This window comes from Giraffa tippelskirchi, chromosome 1 (assembly GCF_054371585.1).
Source record: "Giraffa tippelskirchi isolate mGirTip1 chromosome 1, T2T-mGirTip1v1.2.pri, whole genome shotgun sequence".
Lineage (NCBI taxonomy): Eukaryota > Metazoa > Chordata > Mammalia > Artiodactyla > Giraffidae > Giraffa > Giraffa tippelskirchi.
The window spans coordinates 180,215,330-180,233,057 of NC_137275.1; the positions used below are offsets into that span (position 1 = coordinate 180,215,330).

General features: G+C 39.7%; 1 protein-coding gene across 7 annotated transcripts in view; it reads left to right on the forward strand.

The window, feature by feature from the left end:
- Positions 1–17,728, forward strand: part of TDRD7 (tudor domain containing 7) — a 98,146-nt gene that overhangs the window by 16,885 nt on the left and 63,533 nt on the right. For all 7 annotated transcript variants that reach the window (XM_081511140.1, XM_081511170.1, XM_081511154.1 and 4 more), the window contains 3 exons: positions 6,230–6,442; positions 9,194–9,335; positions 10,266–10,479. In XM_081511140.1, the coding sequence (XP_081367266.1) occupies positions 6,236–6,442; positions 9,194–9,335; positions 10,266–10,479 (563 nt within the window). In that variant the 5' untranslated portion in view covers positions 6,230–6,235. The remainder of the gene's footprint in view (positions 1–6,229; positions 6,443–9,193; positions 9,336–10,265; positions 10,480–17,728) is intronic.

Genomic DNA, 17,728 nt, shown 5'->3' on the forward strand with positions numbered 1-17,728 from the left:
TCCTTTGTATTTCTGTGTTGTCTGTTTTGATTTCTCCAGTTTCATTTCTAATTTTGTTGATTTGATTCTTTTTCCTTTTTTTCTTGATGAGTCTGGCTAATGGTTTGTCTATTTTATTTATCTTCTCAAAGAACCAGCTTTTAGTTTTGTTGATTTTTGCTATGGTCTCCTTTGTTTCTTTTTCATTTATTTCTGCCCTAATTTTTATGATTTCTTTCTTTCTACTAACCCAGGGATTCTTCGTTTCTTCTTTTTCTAGTTGCTTTAGGTATAAAGTTAGGTTATTTATTTGATTTTTCTCTTGTTCTTTAGGTAAGCTTATATTGCTATGAACCTTCCCCTTAGCACTGCTTTTACTGAATCCCATAGTTTTTAGATTGTTGTGTTTTCATTTTCATTTGTTTCTATGCATATTTTGATTTCTTTTTTGATTTCTTCTGTGATTTGTTGGTTATTCAGAAGTGTGTTGTTTAGCCTCCATTTATTTGTATTTTTAATAGTTTTTTTTTTTTTTTTTTGCTGTAGTTGATATCTAATCTTACCACATTGTGATCAGAAAAGATGCTTCAAATGATTTCAATTTTTTTGAATTTACCAAGGCTAGAATTATGGCCCAGAATGTGATCTATCCTGGAGAAGGTTCCGTGTGCACTTGAGAAAAAGGTGAAATTCCTTGTTTTGAGGTGAAATGTCCTGTAGATATCAATTAGGTCTAACTGGTCCATTGTATCATTTAAAGTTTGTGTTTCCTTGCTAATTTTCTGTTTGGTTGATCTATCCTTAGGTGTGAGTGGGGTATTAAAATCTCCCACTATTATTGCGTTACTGTTAATTTCCCCTTTCATACTTGTTAGCATTTGCCTTACATGTTGTGCTGTCCTATGTTGGGTGCATATATTTTTATAATTGCTATATCTTCTTCTTGGATTGATCCTTTGATCATTATGTAGCGTCCTTCTTTGTCTCTTTTCACGGCCTTTATTTCAAAGTCTGTTTTATCTGATATGAGGATTGCTACTCCTACTTTCTTTTGGTCTCTATTTGCATGAAATATCTTTTTCCAGCCCTTTACTTTCAGTCTATATGTGTCCCTTGGTTTGAGGTGGGTCTCTTGTAGACAGCATATATAGGGGTCTTGTTTTTGTATCCATTCAGCCAGTCTTTGTCTTTTGATTGGGGCATTCAACCCATTTATATTTAATGTAATTATTGATAAGTATGATTCTATTGCCATTTACTTTGTTTTGGGTTCGAATTTATACACCCTTTCTGTGTTTTCTGTCTAGAGAAGATCCTTTAGCATTTGTTGAAGAGCTGGTTTGGTGGTGCTTAATTCACTCAGCTTTTGCTTGTCTGTAAAGGTTTTGATTTCTCCTTCATATTTGAATGAGATCCTTGCTGGATATAGTAATCTGGGTTGTAGGTTTTTCTCTTTCATCACTTTAAGTATGTCCTGCCATTCCCTTCTGGCCTGAAGAGTTTCTATTGAAAGATCAGCTGTTATCCTTATGGAGATCCCCTTGTGTGTTATTTGTTGCTTTTCCCTTGCTGCTATTAATATTTGCTTTTTGTGTTTGATTTTTGTTAATTTGATTAATATGTGTCTTGGGATGTTTCACCTTGGGTTTATCCTGTTTGGGACTCTCTGGATTTCTTGGATTTGGGTGGCTATTTCCTTCCCCATTTTAGGGAAGTTTTCAACTATTTTCTCCTCAAGTATTTTCTCATGCCCTTTTCTTTTTGCCTTTTTCTTCTGGGACTCCTATGATTCTAATGTTAGGGCATTTAACATTGTTCCAGAGCTCTCTGAGGTTGTCCTCATTTCTTTTAATTCTTTTTTCTTTTTTCCTCTCTGCTTCATTCATTTCCACCATTCTGTCTTCCACCTCACTTATCCTGTCTTCTGCCTCAGTTATTCAACTGTTGGTTCCCTCCAGAGTACTTTTGATCTCAGTTATTGCATTATTCATTGATTGACTCTTTTTTATTTCTCCTAGGTCCTTGTTAAACATTTCTTGTATCTTCTCAATCCTTGTCTCCAGGCTATTTATCTGTAACTCCATTTTCTTTTCAAGATTTTGGATCATCTTTACTATCATTATTCGGAATTCTTTTTCAGGTAGACTCCCTATTACCTCCTCTTTGGTTTGGTTTGGTGGGCATTTATCATGTTCCCTTACCTGCTGAACATTTCTCTCCCTTTTCATTTTGTTTAGATTGCTGTGTTTGGGGTGGCCTTTCTGTAGGCTGGAAGTTTGTGGTTCCTCTTTATTATGGAGCTTGCTCCCTGTGAGTGGGGTTGTACTAGTGGCTTGTCAAGGTTTCCTGGTTAGGGTAGCTTGCATCTCTGTTCTGGTCTCTGGAGTGCAATAAAGTGTCCAGTAATGAGTTTTGGAGTGTCTGTGGGTTTGGCATGGCTTTGGGCAGCCTGTATTTTAATGCTCAGGCTTGTGTTCCTGGATTGCTGGAGAATTAGCCTGGTATGTCTTGCTCTGGAACTTGTTGGCTCTTGGGTGGAGCTTGGTTTCAGTGTAGGTATGGAGGGTTTTGGATGAGCTCTTGTCTATTAATGTTCTCTGGAATGAGGAGTTCTCTAGTGTTCTCAAGTTTTGGACATAAGCCTCCTGCCTCTGGCTTTCAGTCTTATTCTTACAGGAGCCTCAAGACTTCTCCATCCATACAGCACAGATGATAGAACATCTAGGTTAATGGTGAAAAAATTCTCCACAGTGAGGGACACCCAGAGAGGTTCACAGAGTTACATGGAGAAGAGAAGAGGGAGGAGGGAGATAGAGTAACCAGGAGGAGAAGAAGGAGAGTCAGAAGGGGAGAGACCAATCTAGCCAGTACTGGCTAGATTGGTCTCTCCCCTTTTGAGAAGGCAATGGCAACCCCACTCCAGTACTCTTGCATGGAAAATCCCATGGACAGAGGAGCCTGGTGGCTGCAGTCCATGGGGTCGCGAAGAGTCGAACACGACTGAGCGACTTCACTTTCACTTTTCACTTTCATGCATTGGAGAAGGAAACGGCAACCCACTCCAGTGTTCTTGCCTGGAGAATCCTAGGGACAGCGGAGCCTGGTGGGCTGCTGTCTATGGAGTCACACAGAGTCGGATACGACTGAAGCAACTTAGCAGCAGCAGCAGTTCCCTAAGTGTTGTCCACAGCCTGGAACACCCAGAGAGATTCACAAAATTAAGTAGAGAAGAGAAGGGGGAGGGAGGAGATAGAGGTGACCTGGGGGAGAAAAGGGTGAGTTAAAAGGGGAGAGAGCAGTCAAGCCAGTAATCACACCCCTAGGTGAAAATGGATACTGAAAATTAGATTCTTAAAGGTACAAAATTGATAACAAATACCAGAAAGCAAAGTTTAAAAATCTAGAGTAGAGGTTAGACTCTCAAAAATACAATATTAAAAATACAAAACAAAATCAACCACAAAAATTATAAAAAATATATATGTGAAATTTGCTTTAAAAATTGGGCCTTTTTTTGCAAGGTGATAGTAGGTTATAAAAATGAAAATTAAAGGAGTAATAAAGAACTTAAAAATAAAAAAAATTTTAAATGATAATAATAAAAATATATCTAGGAATTTCTCTGGAGCTGTTGTGGGCAGTGTGGGGTCAGTTCAGTTTCAGATGTTTCTTGTTCTAGCTTGTACTTCTCAAGATCTATAGGCCTCTTCCAGTGCTTAGTGTTAACTGCAGGGTTTTAATCTGTTGCACCTGTCACTCCCAGAGCTTTTCCCTCTTTGTTTATTTTGGCTTCCTCTGCTTGCAGGTCTCTTCAGTGTCTAATTTCCACCCTGACACAAGGGGGTGAAGGTGGTCACTTATTTAGGCTCACTTGTTTAATTGTGTTGTGGCGAGGGAGGAACACTGCAAACAAATATCAGTGGTGTGCGTGTGCGGAGTGCTTGCAGTGTATGGGCCACACTGGGTTTGCCTCAGCTCAGGGTGGCGTGTGCTTTCTGGGTCTGCACTGCTCAGGCTCCAGGTTGCTCTGCAGGGGTACTGTCCAAAAAGGGCCCTGCATTTCATGCACTTCCCAGGTGTAAGCTGCTCAGATTCAGGTTCTTGGGTACTCCGCAAGGGCACAGACTCGGTTGGGCGTGCATTTTGTGCCCTTCCCAGGACTGAGCAGCTCAGGCGACCAGGTGTTTGGTGAGTGCACTGTCCCAGGTGGGCCGTGTGTCTTAATCACCACCCCGGTCCTGGCCGCTCGGTTTCCTGGGTGAGCCACGAGAGCATTGTCTCAGGAGTGCCATGTGTCTCCTCTGGGAAGCTGATCTCAGGCTGTGACCCTCCTGGCAGCTGTCAACCGTCCAGGATCCCAGGAAGATGTGGTTAGCAACTGGGAGCCTGCTCACAGTTTGGTGGAGGATGCCGGTCTCTGGGGCTGAGATTGTCCCTTGCCTTCTGGCTCTGGATGTCGCACGCCTGCCTCTCTGCCTCTAGCAGTGGGGAGGGTCCTGTACGCAGCCAGCTAGCTCTCCTTTGGTATCGGCTCAATCCTTTGTTCTGTGAGCAGCCCAGGCTGTGGGTTAGGTTAGAGCCTTTCGCGGGAAAGTTCTCTCTTTTTTTTCCTCTCTCTATCTGGCTATCCCACAGTTTGGGTTGCTATCTCATGTTAGCTCCCTCAGATTGTCCTCAGGGCATTCAGGCCCTGGCCTTACCCTAAGCATGCAGCCCATCCCTCCCTGTCCAGCATGGACATGAGCATCTGGGCTACTTCTCCACTGGGAGTTGTGGTTAGGTGCATATTTTGTGGGTTGGTTTTTTTTTTCCTCCCAGTTATGTTGCCCACTGAGATTCCAGAACTCCCCACAGACCTGCTGGTGAGAGGGTTTCCTGCTGTTTGGAAACTTCTCCTTCATGACTCCCTCCCCGGGATGGGTCTTGGTCCCTAACTCTTTTGTCTCTCTTTTTATTTTTTATATTTTGTCCTACCTCCTTTCAAAGAGAATGGGCTGCCTTTCTGGATGCCTGGTGTCCTCCACCAGCGTTCAGAAGTTGTTTCGTGGAAGTTGCTCAGCATTCAAGTGATCTTTTGATGAATTTTTTGGGTAGAAAGTGGTCTCCCCATCCTATTCCCCTGCCATCTTGGGACTTCCCCCTCACAAGGCCTTTTATGGATACTGCCTTCTCTGCCCATCTCTTAAATGACAGCCTTCCACAGGAGTCCATCCTTAACCTTATTTTTGACTCCTTGAACACCAAATACCACATATATGCTGAAGACCAACAAATCTATAAGGAGCTCAGGCTTCTAACCTGAGTTCCTAGTGAATATAACTACATGGCTGCTCTAAAGGCATCCCAACTTCCATATGTACAAAATGATTTCACTCCCTTCCTCTCCTGCAAACTTGTCTCTTCCCATTACTGTCCACCATGCTTCTAAGCTAGAAATTTGGAGGCTTCCCTTGTAATTCAAACAGTTAATCAATCCTATTGATCCCACTTCCTAATTAGCTCTGATACTGATTTTTTGTATCAGTATTCCAAGGCCCTATTTTCAGATCTTCCATATCTTCAGTTCTTACGACTTATTTATCTTTTTCCTTCTAATTTATTTTCCCTGATACTAAAGAGTAATCTTAAAATGCAGAGTTTATCATTTTATTCTGCTATTTAAAATCCCTCCAAGGGTCTCACGTTAATTTTGGCAAAAATGCAAACATACTAGCATAATATAATAAGTAGTCTCTTCTGGGTCTGCTTCTTCTTACTTCTCCCATTTCCATCTTTCAGTCCTTAGCCTAGAGTCTTTATTCATTCATGTCCCACCACTCAACTGCCTAGAGTTCTCAGAACCAACCATGTACTTCTCTCTCACCTCTGTGCCTTTTGAATTTTCTCTTCCCTCTACTTGGGGCTGATACCATTCCCCATCCCTGACCCCAACCTCCACACATCCTTTTCTTCCTTGCCTGCCTGATTGCACCTTGTCCTTTACAACTCCATCAGACCTCCTCTCATCTGGGAAACATTCCCTGATATCTTCCTTTCCCCAGGCTAATCTTGATGCCTTTCTGACTTCCCTTGTTTTCTCCTAGTATTCCATGCTTTTCTCTACCATAACAGTTATTTCCCTGTATTGTAATAGCACATAAAGTATTCAGTGGCAGTTTATGAAATATACAAACAAGTGAAAACTCTGAAAATATATCTGAATTCACAGCCTAATGCATCATTATAGTAACCTTTTACCATGTTCTCATAGGTGAAGATGCTGGAAGCAGATCTGGTTTCAAAAATGCTACGGGCTGTTCTTCAGTCTCATAAGAATGGAATAGCGTTACCCCGGCTCCAAGGAGAGTACAGATCCCTAACTGGAGACTGGATCCCCTTCAAGGAGTTGGGCTATCCTACACTAGAAGCGTATCTAAGAAGTGTGCCAGCAGTTGTCAAGATAGAGACGAGTAGGTCTGGAGAGGTAAGAAGGTAACTGTGCGTTTCGAAAGAGGCAAGCCAATTCTTAATTGCCTGTCTGGTACTTCCAGTCTCATAATTAGGATGGAAGTCAAAGTGAAAAACACTAGCCAAGATTATTGAAGAAGTGAAGTGAAGTGACAGACTCATGTCCAACTCTTTGCGACCCCATGGCCTATACAGTCCATAGAATTCTCCAGGCCAGAATACTGGAGTGGATAGCCTATCCCTTCTCCAGCAGATCTTCCCAACCCAGGAATTGAACCGGGGTCTCCTGCATTGCAGCCGGATTCTTTACCAACTGAGCTATCAGGGAAGCCAGGGTTAGTAGTGATAGAGAATTGCATCCAAAGCACAGCCTAGATTCTCATGTCTTTTGTTTTACCCTCAAATTCTTTGTTATAAAAATAGGATTTTAACTATATTAAGTTAAAAAATTTCGAGTTTACTCAGTGTCCACACAAAATAACTGTATTTGAGACCTTAACTGCCTAAATATCATACCACTCATTATAGGCCTGCCACAGCTGTTTGGCCTAGGTCACTAGTGACCATCTGATTACTGAATCCAATAGACACTTTAAAATTCTGATCATCTGACCTGACCCCTATCTATTCCTACTGTCTTGATCCTAGTCAAACCTCTACTTGATCATTCAGCACTTTTGGTTATTACAGGGCCTTCCCTACTGTTCTCCCTGTCTTTAGTTCCTTCTGTCCCTAGCCTGTTCTCACCTTTACTTTAGTAATAGTGATTATCCCACAATTTTGAAAGATTTAAATTTGATTTAAAACATGATTCCTCTGGAATCATGTTTTATATATAACATGGGCAATTGAGTGGTAGCAAGTAAATTTTTTTTATTACATATCCCCTATGACTCAGTAGTTTTGCTTCTTGTTGTCTGCCCAGTATACAGTATGAAAGATTGGACAAACCACCACCCAAGACAGAAAGGTGCCCACCCCTCCAAATCAGTATATTTGGGGGGTATGTTTCATATGTAAATACGAAGGTCTGGGGTATTTCTGAAAAAATTAGAATAGTTGTTCCTCTGGTGAGGGGGTGGGTCAGAGAGGCGTTGGGTAGAGGAGAAAAGGGGCCCAGGGTTAGGAGAGTGGCCTTTCTCAGTGGCTCAGACGGTAAAGAATCCACCTGTAATGCAGGAGACCTGGGTTTGATCCCTGGGTTGGGAAGGAAGGCATGGCAACCCACTCGAGTATTGTTGCCTGGAGAATCCCATGGACAGAGGAGCCTGGGAGGCTACAGTCCATGGAGTCACAAAGAGTTGGACATGACTGAAGCAACCAAACACAGCACAGCACACAGCAAAGGTTCGCCTAATCTGTAATACATTTTATATAAGGAGAAGGTATAAATTAATCAAATATTATATTGATAGTAAAACTTTCTTCAGTGTCCCTGGTTCTCCCAAAAAGATTTAAGCCCTCGTTTCTGTCTGCTTGGCCTCTTATAATACATCCAGTATAACACTTGACATAATGTTTTCTGTTTAGTCTCTTTGCCTCTCTTTCCTTCATAAGTTTCCTATGGATAAGGGATTGGTTTTTTTGTTTTGTTTTTTTGCCCCTGACTTTTGGTACTTAATAAATATGTGTTGAATGTATAAATGATCAAATGTTTGAATGAATTAGTAATTTAGTAGTGCTTCATATAGTTACTGTGCTATAATTTACTCAACTCTTTATTCTTTTTGGGGGGGACATTTTTAATGTTTCCAGGTTTTGACTATTAAAATAACCCCTAATGTACATATTTGGGTAGGTAATTTTTCTTCTTTTGAATTCTGTTCATACATTTTCAGGAATAGAAATACTGGACCAAAGATTATGAGCATGTTTTGGCTATGGTATAAAGCCTCATTGCTTTCCTGTTCTTGGTTTCAACTTAAAATTAAAGACATTACCACTAGATGGGGCTCTAGAGATCATCTAACCTCAGCAGTCTACATTCTGTTTTCAAATATTTTTTCAAATATCCTGTATATCCTGTCTTTTTTTTTTAATATAAAAAGCTGAGCTACTGTATTTTAAGTAGATACCAGAGGCTTCAGGTCCTCTGCTTGCCCTGTCTTGCCCTCACACCCATGAGGCACCTTCATGGAATCCTATGACTCCACTGAACAGTTTGAAAACCCCAGATCTAAGCTATTCCCTGTTTTGTAGCTGATAGTACTGGGATTTTGGAAGTAAACTGATTTGCCCCAAGTCACTCAGGTAATCCATTTCATTGGCAAGACTAGAATTAAGTAGTCTCTTGGAGGTAGTACAAATAGCAGTTACAAGTATGTACTTTGAATTCAGAGAGATAGCCTCGCCACGTGGCTTGAGAAGTTTACTGAACTTTCCTGATCCTCTGTTTTCCCATGTATAAAGTGGGAATAAAATATATCTCACAGACTATATGAGATAATATATACCAATCACAGGGTTCTTTGGTTCATTTGTTAAGCCTACATACCTAGCACATTTTAGATGCTTAATAAAAACATGTTTAAGAAATAAGTGAACTTTTCAGTTTAAGGAAAGATGATTATTCAGTGTGCTGGACTGTGCTTGGTTTCTCTTGCAGAAAATATAATTTAGCTCTAACATCATGAAAGAGAGAGACAATATTTGCATACAGCTTGATTTGGGACATGTAAACTCACAAAGATACACTTTGAAAAGTCAGCCTGTGGTTACCAGTGAATCTGAGAAATGTTTCTCCTCTCACCTTACCTCTCATAATTAGATAACCTGCTATGCCATGACCTGCACAGAAACTGCAAGAATTGCTCAGCTTGTGGCTCGACAGAGGAGTTCTAAAAGGAAAACTGGTCGGCAAGTTAATTGTCAGATGAGAGTAAAGAAAACCATGCCATTTTTTCTAGAAGGTAAAATCTTTTCACATGCTAAAATTGTAAAGCCTGTTTATGAATACATTGTCATATGAAAATATTGCTTGTATTCATGATAAACACGTATGTTTGTTAACATTCATATGTCAAGGGAGAAATCCTGAAGCTAGTGCTTCCATTTGAATTTAAGTGAACATGATAAGCATGACTCATTAAGTGAAGTAACTCAGCATAACTTACTATGGCAAAGTGTGGTTTTGCTCTTTATTTGAGGGTAAAGCCTCATATAGCATGTTGGATGAACCAAGAACCTGTGAGTTAATGTCTTATTTGGGAAGTCGTATCTTTTACTATAAATCCTCTATTTTCAGAAAAACATGAATTATATAGTACATAAAGATGTAGGCAACTCAGCCTGTATTTACTGATTGTTTCTCTCAAGGAGCTTATAAAATAATCATTTCTAAAACTAAATTCTCAAGAAATAGTTTAATGATAGTATAAAAGAGTAGATGCTGAATACCACAATGAGCATTTTAGGCAAAAGAGCAATCCTTGTGAGAATGGCAGTGGAGAGCTTCATGGCAAGGGGGAGACTTGAAACCAGACCCCTAACGATTGGAAGCATTCAAATTGGTGGAGAGACAATGGGAGGACTAAGATACCGCTGAGTGTGCTGCATTTGTAAGAATGTGAGGTGACTGCCACCAAGTTAGTTGGTGAGTAGAGGAAAAGTAACAGGCTTGCCTAGCAGATGAAGCCACATTTTGAAGAAGCTCGTCTGCTAAATACATACCCATCTGCTCTTCCCCTGCTGACCGACCGACCCTCTGATGGCCACCTCATATTCTTACAAACTTCTCTGAGCATAGAGACCAACAGAAAACATCTGGGCAAGGGAGTGACATAATGAAACCAAGGTTTTGGGAAGCTAATTGATTCCATTATGTGTGCCTGACTTCATAGGAAAACCAAAAGCAACCCTCAGACAACCAGGATTTTCTTCAGATTTTTCTGTCAGCAAAAAACCTTATTCAACACTGTTAAGAAACAAAGGAAACTCGCTTGGAGTTAAATCTGATGCTGAAATGCTGCCTTACACATTACAAACAAGTATTGGAAATGAAGTATTCAAAGATGTTCCAGTGCAGAGGCATGTGACCATGTCTACCAACAACAGGTATTTGGGCTTTGTCTGGCTAAAAGGAGAAGTGTGGTGATCCTAGGATAATAAGTCTTAAACATGTGTGTTCAGGTGAAGAAGGAAATACTTTGTTTTGTGTAATGTAATTTCACATATGAGTAGAGAAATGCATCATTACTAGTTAGTTCACTTTTCCTGGCTGCCTAAACATCATTTTCTGAATATCTCTTTTGTATTTGTTGTGCATTGTTGGTAGTCTCTGCTTATAACGTTCATTTTAGAAGATCTCACAAATTGTTCTGAGATGCTACTTCAGAATAACTTAGTTTGACTGAAGATCTTTCTTCTAATTAATTTTGTAAGTTTTAAGTAAAATCTCATTAATTTGTATGCTCTGCTGTGTTCCAATAATCATATCCATAATACAGTAGCATTACACATTCATGCATCAGAATACTGAACTGGCAGTAATACCACATCCTTAAAATTTTTGTTTGGATGCTGCCATTCATTGGCCAGGTGAAATAAGTGAAATTATTTCATCTACTGGGGCTGTGGTATCCTCATTTGCCCAATAAAAATGTTAACTCAGTGATCTCAAAGTTCCTTTCTGGCTCTAAATTTTCTTGTTTCATGAGGTAATTCAGGTGAGCAAACTACAACATATGGACCAAATCTGGCCCATTGACTGTTTTTATAAATAAAGTTTTATTGGAACACAGCTACATTCCTTTGTTTATATATTCTCTTTGGTTGCTTTTACACAACTGCAGAGTTGAGTAGTTGTGCATAGACAGTATGGCCTGCAAAGCCTAAAATATATACTGTTAGACCCTTCACAGAAAAAGCTTACCATCTGGTATAGATGAGTCATGTCACATTCTTCCATCCTATTTGTACCTATACAAAACAAATTTTTTTGTATCAATTTCCTTTAAATCAATGCTCAAAAATTCCATTTTGTATAAAAGATAGTTCCCCCCCAAGTGCTCCCCCCCATACTAGAATATTTAGAAAGAATATTTTTAAGTAGGCAAAAGGGTACTAGTTTTTTATATTTTAGTATTTTTTAATAAAGCAACCTTTAAATATTTTTCATAATGGTATATATTTAATGGTGTTTATGATTAGTTATTATAAATTTTTTATAAAGTCTAGAAAATATATAATTAAAACTTGAATCTTGACCCAAAGCACAGTTGGTGACTTTGGTGACTGAGGTACCATTGTCTCTGCTGGTTCTGGGCCTAAATTTCAAGATTTTGAATTGAATTTATAAGATGACAGCAAAGCCAGGCATCCTGGATTGTGGGCTCAGAGGAGCACTCCCTACCCCATGGTCTGGTATCTCCTACCTCTCATCCAGTGGCACTGTATGGCCTAGGTAAGAGCCTTCCATTCCTGCAGGTAGCACCAGCAGTGATTGAGTAGAGGACCTTGCCACACCAAGCAGCCTTTAGAGAGGGCCCAAGGTAGTGCTCTCTGACCTGCTGCATATCATGTTCCCACTCTCCCACCTAGCAGCACTGCTGCTGCTAAGTTGCTTTAGTCGTGTCCAACTCTGTGCGACCCCATAGACGGCAGCCCACCAGGCTCCTCTGTCCCTGGGAGTCTTCAGGCAAGAATACTGGAGTGGGTTGCCAGTTTGTTCTCCATTGCATGCATGCATGCTAAGTCGCTTCAGTCATGTCTGACTCTGTGCAACCCCATGGACAGCAACCCACCAGGCTCCTCTGTCCATGGGATTCTCTAGGCAAGAATACTGTAGTGGGTTGCCATTTCCTTCTCCCCTAGCAGCACTAGGCCTAGGGAAGTGTATTCCGCTTCCATGGCCAGCACCTACAGAAATCAAACGGGAGCTCCAGCAGTAAGCAGGAGCTCCATCAGCAGCAGGTAAATGTACCAGACCAGAATAGTACCATAAGGGCCCTGAAAACTAAATTATTATTGGAACCACAGCCTACAAAAGTAGGCCAGGAGGTATATGATAAACCTAAACAGAATAACTGCCTGCTAAAATTAGACATTTAAATAGGATCCAGAGTCTCGTAATATGTGTTCAGATGTGCAGGTTACAATGAAAAAAATCAATCATTATACTAAGAACCAGGGAAATGACAATTTGAATGAGAGAAAACAATCAACAGACTCCAACATTATCATGAATCAGATGATGGAATTATCTGACAATGATTTTAAAGCAGCTGTTGTAAAAATGCTTTAATTTGCAAATGCAAATCTTGTTGAAAAAAAAAAAAAGAAAATTCACCAAAGAAAGAAAACATACAAAAAAGAACCAAATGTTCATGGTGCTTTTCAAGTCTACTGTATCCTACTTTTCTGTATATTTTTAAAAATAATTTTATTTGTTTATTTATTTTTGGCTATGCAGGGTCTTCATTGCTGTACAGGCTTTTTCTCTAATTGCAGAGAACAGGGGCTACTCTCTAGTTGTGGTTTGCAGGCTTCTCATTGTAGAAACTTCTCTTGTTGTGGAACATGGGCTCTAGGACTTACAGACTTCATTAATTGCAGCACATGGACTCAGTAGTTGCTGCTCAGGGCTCTAAAGCACAGATTCAGTAGTTGTGGCACACGGGCTTAATTGTTCCATGGCATGTGGAATCTTCCTGGACCAGGGAAGGAAACTTGTGTCTTTTGCATTGGCAGGCAGATTCTTTTACCACTGAGCCACAAGGGAAGCCCCTACTTTTCTGTATATTCATTATATTATTTTTGAGAGTTTGATATTGAAACTCCAACTAAAAATCTTAATTTATCTACTTAAAAATAATCGTAATATATAGTGGAATTATATATAACTTTGTTCTGTATTTTCCAAGTCTCCTGTAAATGTGTTGTCATACTTTCATAATTTAAAAAATAAAAAAGAGGGGAAAAAAGAACCAAATGGAATGACCAAAATAAAACTGCAGTGTATGAGCTCAATGGCAGAATGAATATGGCAGAGAACAGAATCAAAGAACTTGAAGCTATAACAGTAGAAATTGCCCAATCTGGACAACAGAGTAAATAGACTTAAACAAAAGAAAACAAAATAACTAGCTGAGCCTGAGAGTTCTGTGGGGGAAAAAAAATCTAGCAGAGTCTTAGGGACATGTAGGGAGAATAAGAAAAGATCTAGTATTTGTATTATTAGATCCTCAAAACAAAGAGTGAGATTGAAGGTGTATTTGAAGGCATAATGGCTGAAACTTCTCAAATTTGGCTACGCACCTAAATCTGAAGGTCCAGGATGCTTGGGAAATCCCAGATAGGATGAATTCAAAGAATCCCATGCCAATAATGAAACTTCTGAAAACTAAAGACAAAGAAAAAATCTTATAAATAGCCAGAGAGAAATGATACATCACCCATAGGGGAATACCAGTTTTAATGACAATGGTTTTTCATTCACAGTCAAGGAGGAACCATGAAGGAAAGAAATGGCAAATTTTTAGTGGTGAAAGAAAAAACCTGTCAATCAAAATTCTATATCCTCCAGAAAAGAAAGGGAAATAAAGAAGATATTCTCAGATGAAAGAAAACTAGGAGTATTTGTCATTAGCTGACCTACTCCTAAAGAGGGGCTACAGGAAGTTCTCTCAACAGAACAGAAATAATCTAAAATGGTTTGGAACTTCAGAAAGTACAGGCATAAGCCCTAACATAACAGTAATTACTTTAAATATAAAAACACATGAAAATATGTTCAACTTCATTAGCTATTAGGGAAGTGTAAATTAAAACTACATTGAGAGTCAGCTGGCCAGTCGGGGTCATGGGCTTTCCATCCTAGAACCATGACCCAGTTTGCCCATAAACTCACAGAGAAGGTCCCAGCACTGCTGTGACTTACTCAAAGCCTCAATTGGCCACATTTTGGCACTATGCCAAGGTTGATATGGTTCCTCCAACTCTGCTGAGATCCTTACAGCTGTTCAGAGCTGGGAAAAAAAATATCACTAGTGCTCAAACAAGTAGCTTCAAACAGCTCCCAGTTAAGGAAACTACTGAATGGTGTGGTGACCACCAAGATGTGGATGTGGTTTTATGTTGGTGAGATTGTAGGCAACTGTGACATCATTGGCTATGATGTTTGAAGACCAATCTTTAATATGTGATTATATTTGCTTTATTATTTGAGTGTTCTTGGATTATGTGTGAGCAGGCTGTTAATTGAATGAAATAAGATAATGTGTAAAAAAAAAAACCTATATTGAGACACACCTATATGAATGGCTGAAATAATAAAAAATAGTGATACAGTAATAATAGGGAACCTTAATACCCACTGACATCAATGGACAGGGCATCCAGACAAAATCAGTAACGTAACAGAGGTCTTAACACAGCAGACCAAATGAACCTAATAGGTATCTTGTTGTTCATTTGCTAAGTCATGTCCACCTTTTTGTGATCCCATGCACTGCAACATGCCAGGCTTCTCTCTCCTCCACTGTCTCCCAGAGTTTGCTCAGATTCATGTCTATTGAGTTGGTGATGCTATCTAATCATCTCATCCTCTGCCGCTCTTTTCTCCTTTTGCCTTCAGTCTTTTCCAGCATCAGGGTCTTTTCCAATGAGTCAGCTGTTCACATCAGGTGGCCAAAGTATTGGATCTTCAACTTCAGCAACAGGCCTTCTGATGAATATTCAGGGTTGATTTTATTTGGGATAGACTGATTTGATCTCCTTGCTCTCCAAGGGACTCTCAAGAGTTTTCTCCAGCGCCACAATTTGAAACCATCGATTCTTCAGTGCTTAGCCTTCTTTATGGTCCAACTCTCACATCTGTACATAACAACTAGAAAAACTTTATCTAGCTTTATCTCAAGCTATCAAAACATAGCTTTGACTATATGGACCTTTGTTGGCAAAGTGATGTCTCTCCTTTTTAAGATGCCGTCTAGGTTTGTCATAGTTTTCCTTCCAAAGGGCAAGCATCTTTTCATCTAATAGATACCTATAGGACATTAAATCCGAAAGCAGCAGAATACACATTCTTTTCAAGTGCGCATAGGACATTCTCCAGGATAGATCATATACTAGGTCACAAAACAAACTTCAACAAATTTAAGAGGAAGAAATTATATCAAGCATTTTCCTTAGCACAGTGGTATGGAACTAGAAATCAACTACAGAAAGAAAAATGGGAAAAGAACAAACGTGGCGAGTAAACAGCATGCTACTAAAAAAAAAAAGGGGGTCAACAATGAAATCAGAGGAAATCAGAAAATATCTCAAGACAAATGAAAATGGAAATATAACTTTCCAAAGTTGCTGCTGCTGCTGCTGCTGCTAAGTCGCTTCAGTCGTGTTCAACTCTGTGCATCCCCATAGACGGCAGCCCCATCCCTGGGATTCTCCAGGCAAGAACACTGGAGTGGGTTGCCATTTCCTTCTCCAATGCATGAAAGTGAAAAGTGAAAGTGAAGTAGTTCAGTCGTGTCCGACTCTTAGCGACCCCATGGACTGCAGCCCACCAGGCTCCTCTGTCCATGGGATTTTCCAGACAAGAGTACTGGAGTGGGGTGCCATTGCCTTCTCCGAAGTTGGGATGCATCAAAAACTGTTCTGAGAGGGAAGTTTATAGTGATATAGACTTGATGTCCATATCGACATGAGTTTGAGTAACTCTGGGAGTTGGTGATGGACAGGGAAGCCTGGCATGCTGCAGTCCACGGGGTTGGAAAGAGCTGGACATGACTGAGTTACTCAGTTGAACTGAACTGAGACTTCCCACAAGAAACAATTAAAGAAAACCTCAAAAACGTAACCTATTGCCTAAACGAATTACAAAAAGAAGAACAAACAAAGTCCAAAGTCAGCAGAAAAATGAAATAATAAAGATCAGAGAAGAAATAAAATAGAGATCATAAAAACAATAGAAAAGATCAATGAGACCAAGAGCTGGTTTTTAAAAAAGACTTAAAAATTGATAAACTTTTAGCCAGGCTCACCAAGAAGAAAAGAGGACCCAAGTAAGAATTGAAGAGGAGAAATAACAACTGATACTGCAGAGATACAAAACAATCATAGAAAATATTATGAACAGTTATGTGCCCATAAATTGGACAGTCTAGAAGAGGTGGACTTCCCTCATAGCTCAGTCAGTAAAGAATCTGCCTGCAATGCAGGAGACCTGGGTTCGCTTCCTGGGTTGGGAAGATCACCTGGAGAAGGAAATGGCAATCCACTCCAGTATTCTTGCCTGGAGAATCCCATGGACAGAGGACCCTGGCAGGCTACAGTCCATGGTGTTGCGAAAGTCGGATGCCACTTAGCAACTAAACCAGAAGAGATGGACAAATTTCTAGAAACATACAAACAGCCAAGACTGAAACAAACAAACAGAAAAGACAGTTTGAACAGGCTGGTTACTAGAAGTGAAATTGAATTTGTAACAGAAAAACTAGAAACAAAGTCCAGGACTAGATGGCCTCACAGGGGAGTCCTACCAAACATATGAATAAGGACTAATATCTGTTCTTCTCAAGCTATTCCAAAAAATTGAATAGGAGGGATCACTCCCACATTCATTCCATGGGCTACCGTTATCTCAATACCCAAACCAGACAGAGATGCCAGAGAGAAAGAAAATCACAGGTCAAAATATCTTTGATGAATATAGATGCAAAAATCTACAGCGAAATATTAGCAAACCAAATCTGACAATATATAAAAAGGGTCATATACCATGATCAAGTTGGATTTATTCCAGAGTCATAGGGATGGTTCCACATTTGCAGATCAATCAGTGTGATACACCACATTAACAAAAGGAAGGCTCAGAATCACATGATCATCCCAATAGACACACAAAAAACATTTGATAAAATTCCATATCTACTCATGATTAAAAGCTGTCATCAAAGTGGGTATAGAGGGAACTTATCTCAGAATAATAAAGACCATTTATGACAAACTCACAGCCAAAATCATACTCAGTGGTAAAACCCTTTGCACTAAATTCAAGAACAAGACAAGGATGCCCGCTCTTGCCACTTCAGTTTAACATAATATTTGAAGTCCTAGCTACTGCAGAGAAGAAAAAGAAGTAAAAGGTATCCAAATTGGAAGGGAAGAAGTAAAACTGTCACTTCTTGCAGATAACATGATACTTTATAGAGAAAACCCAAAAGTCTCTACCCCAGAACTATTAGAAATAATAAATGAATTCACCAAGGTTGCAGGGTACAAAATTAATAGACAGAAATCTGTTGTATTTCTATATACTAATAATGGAATGTAAGAGAATAAGAAAGCAATAGCATCTATAATG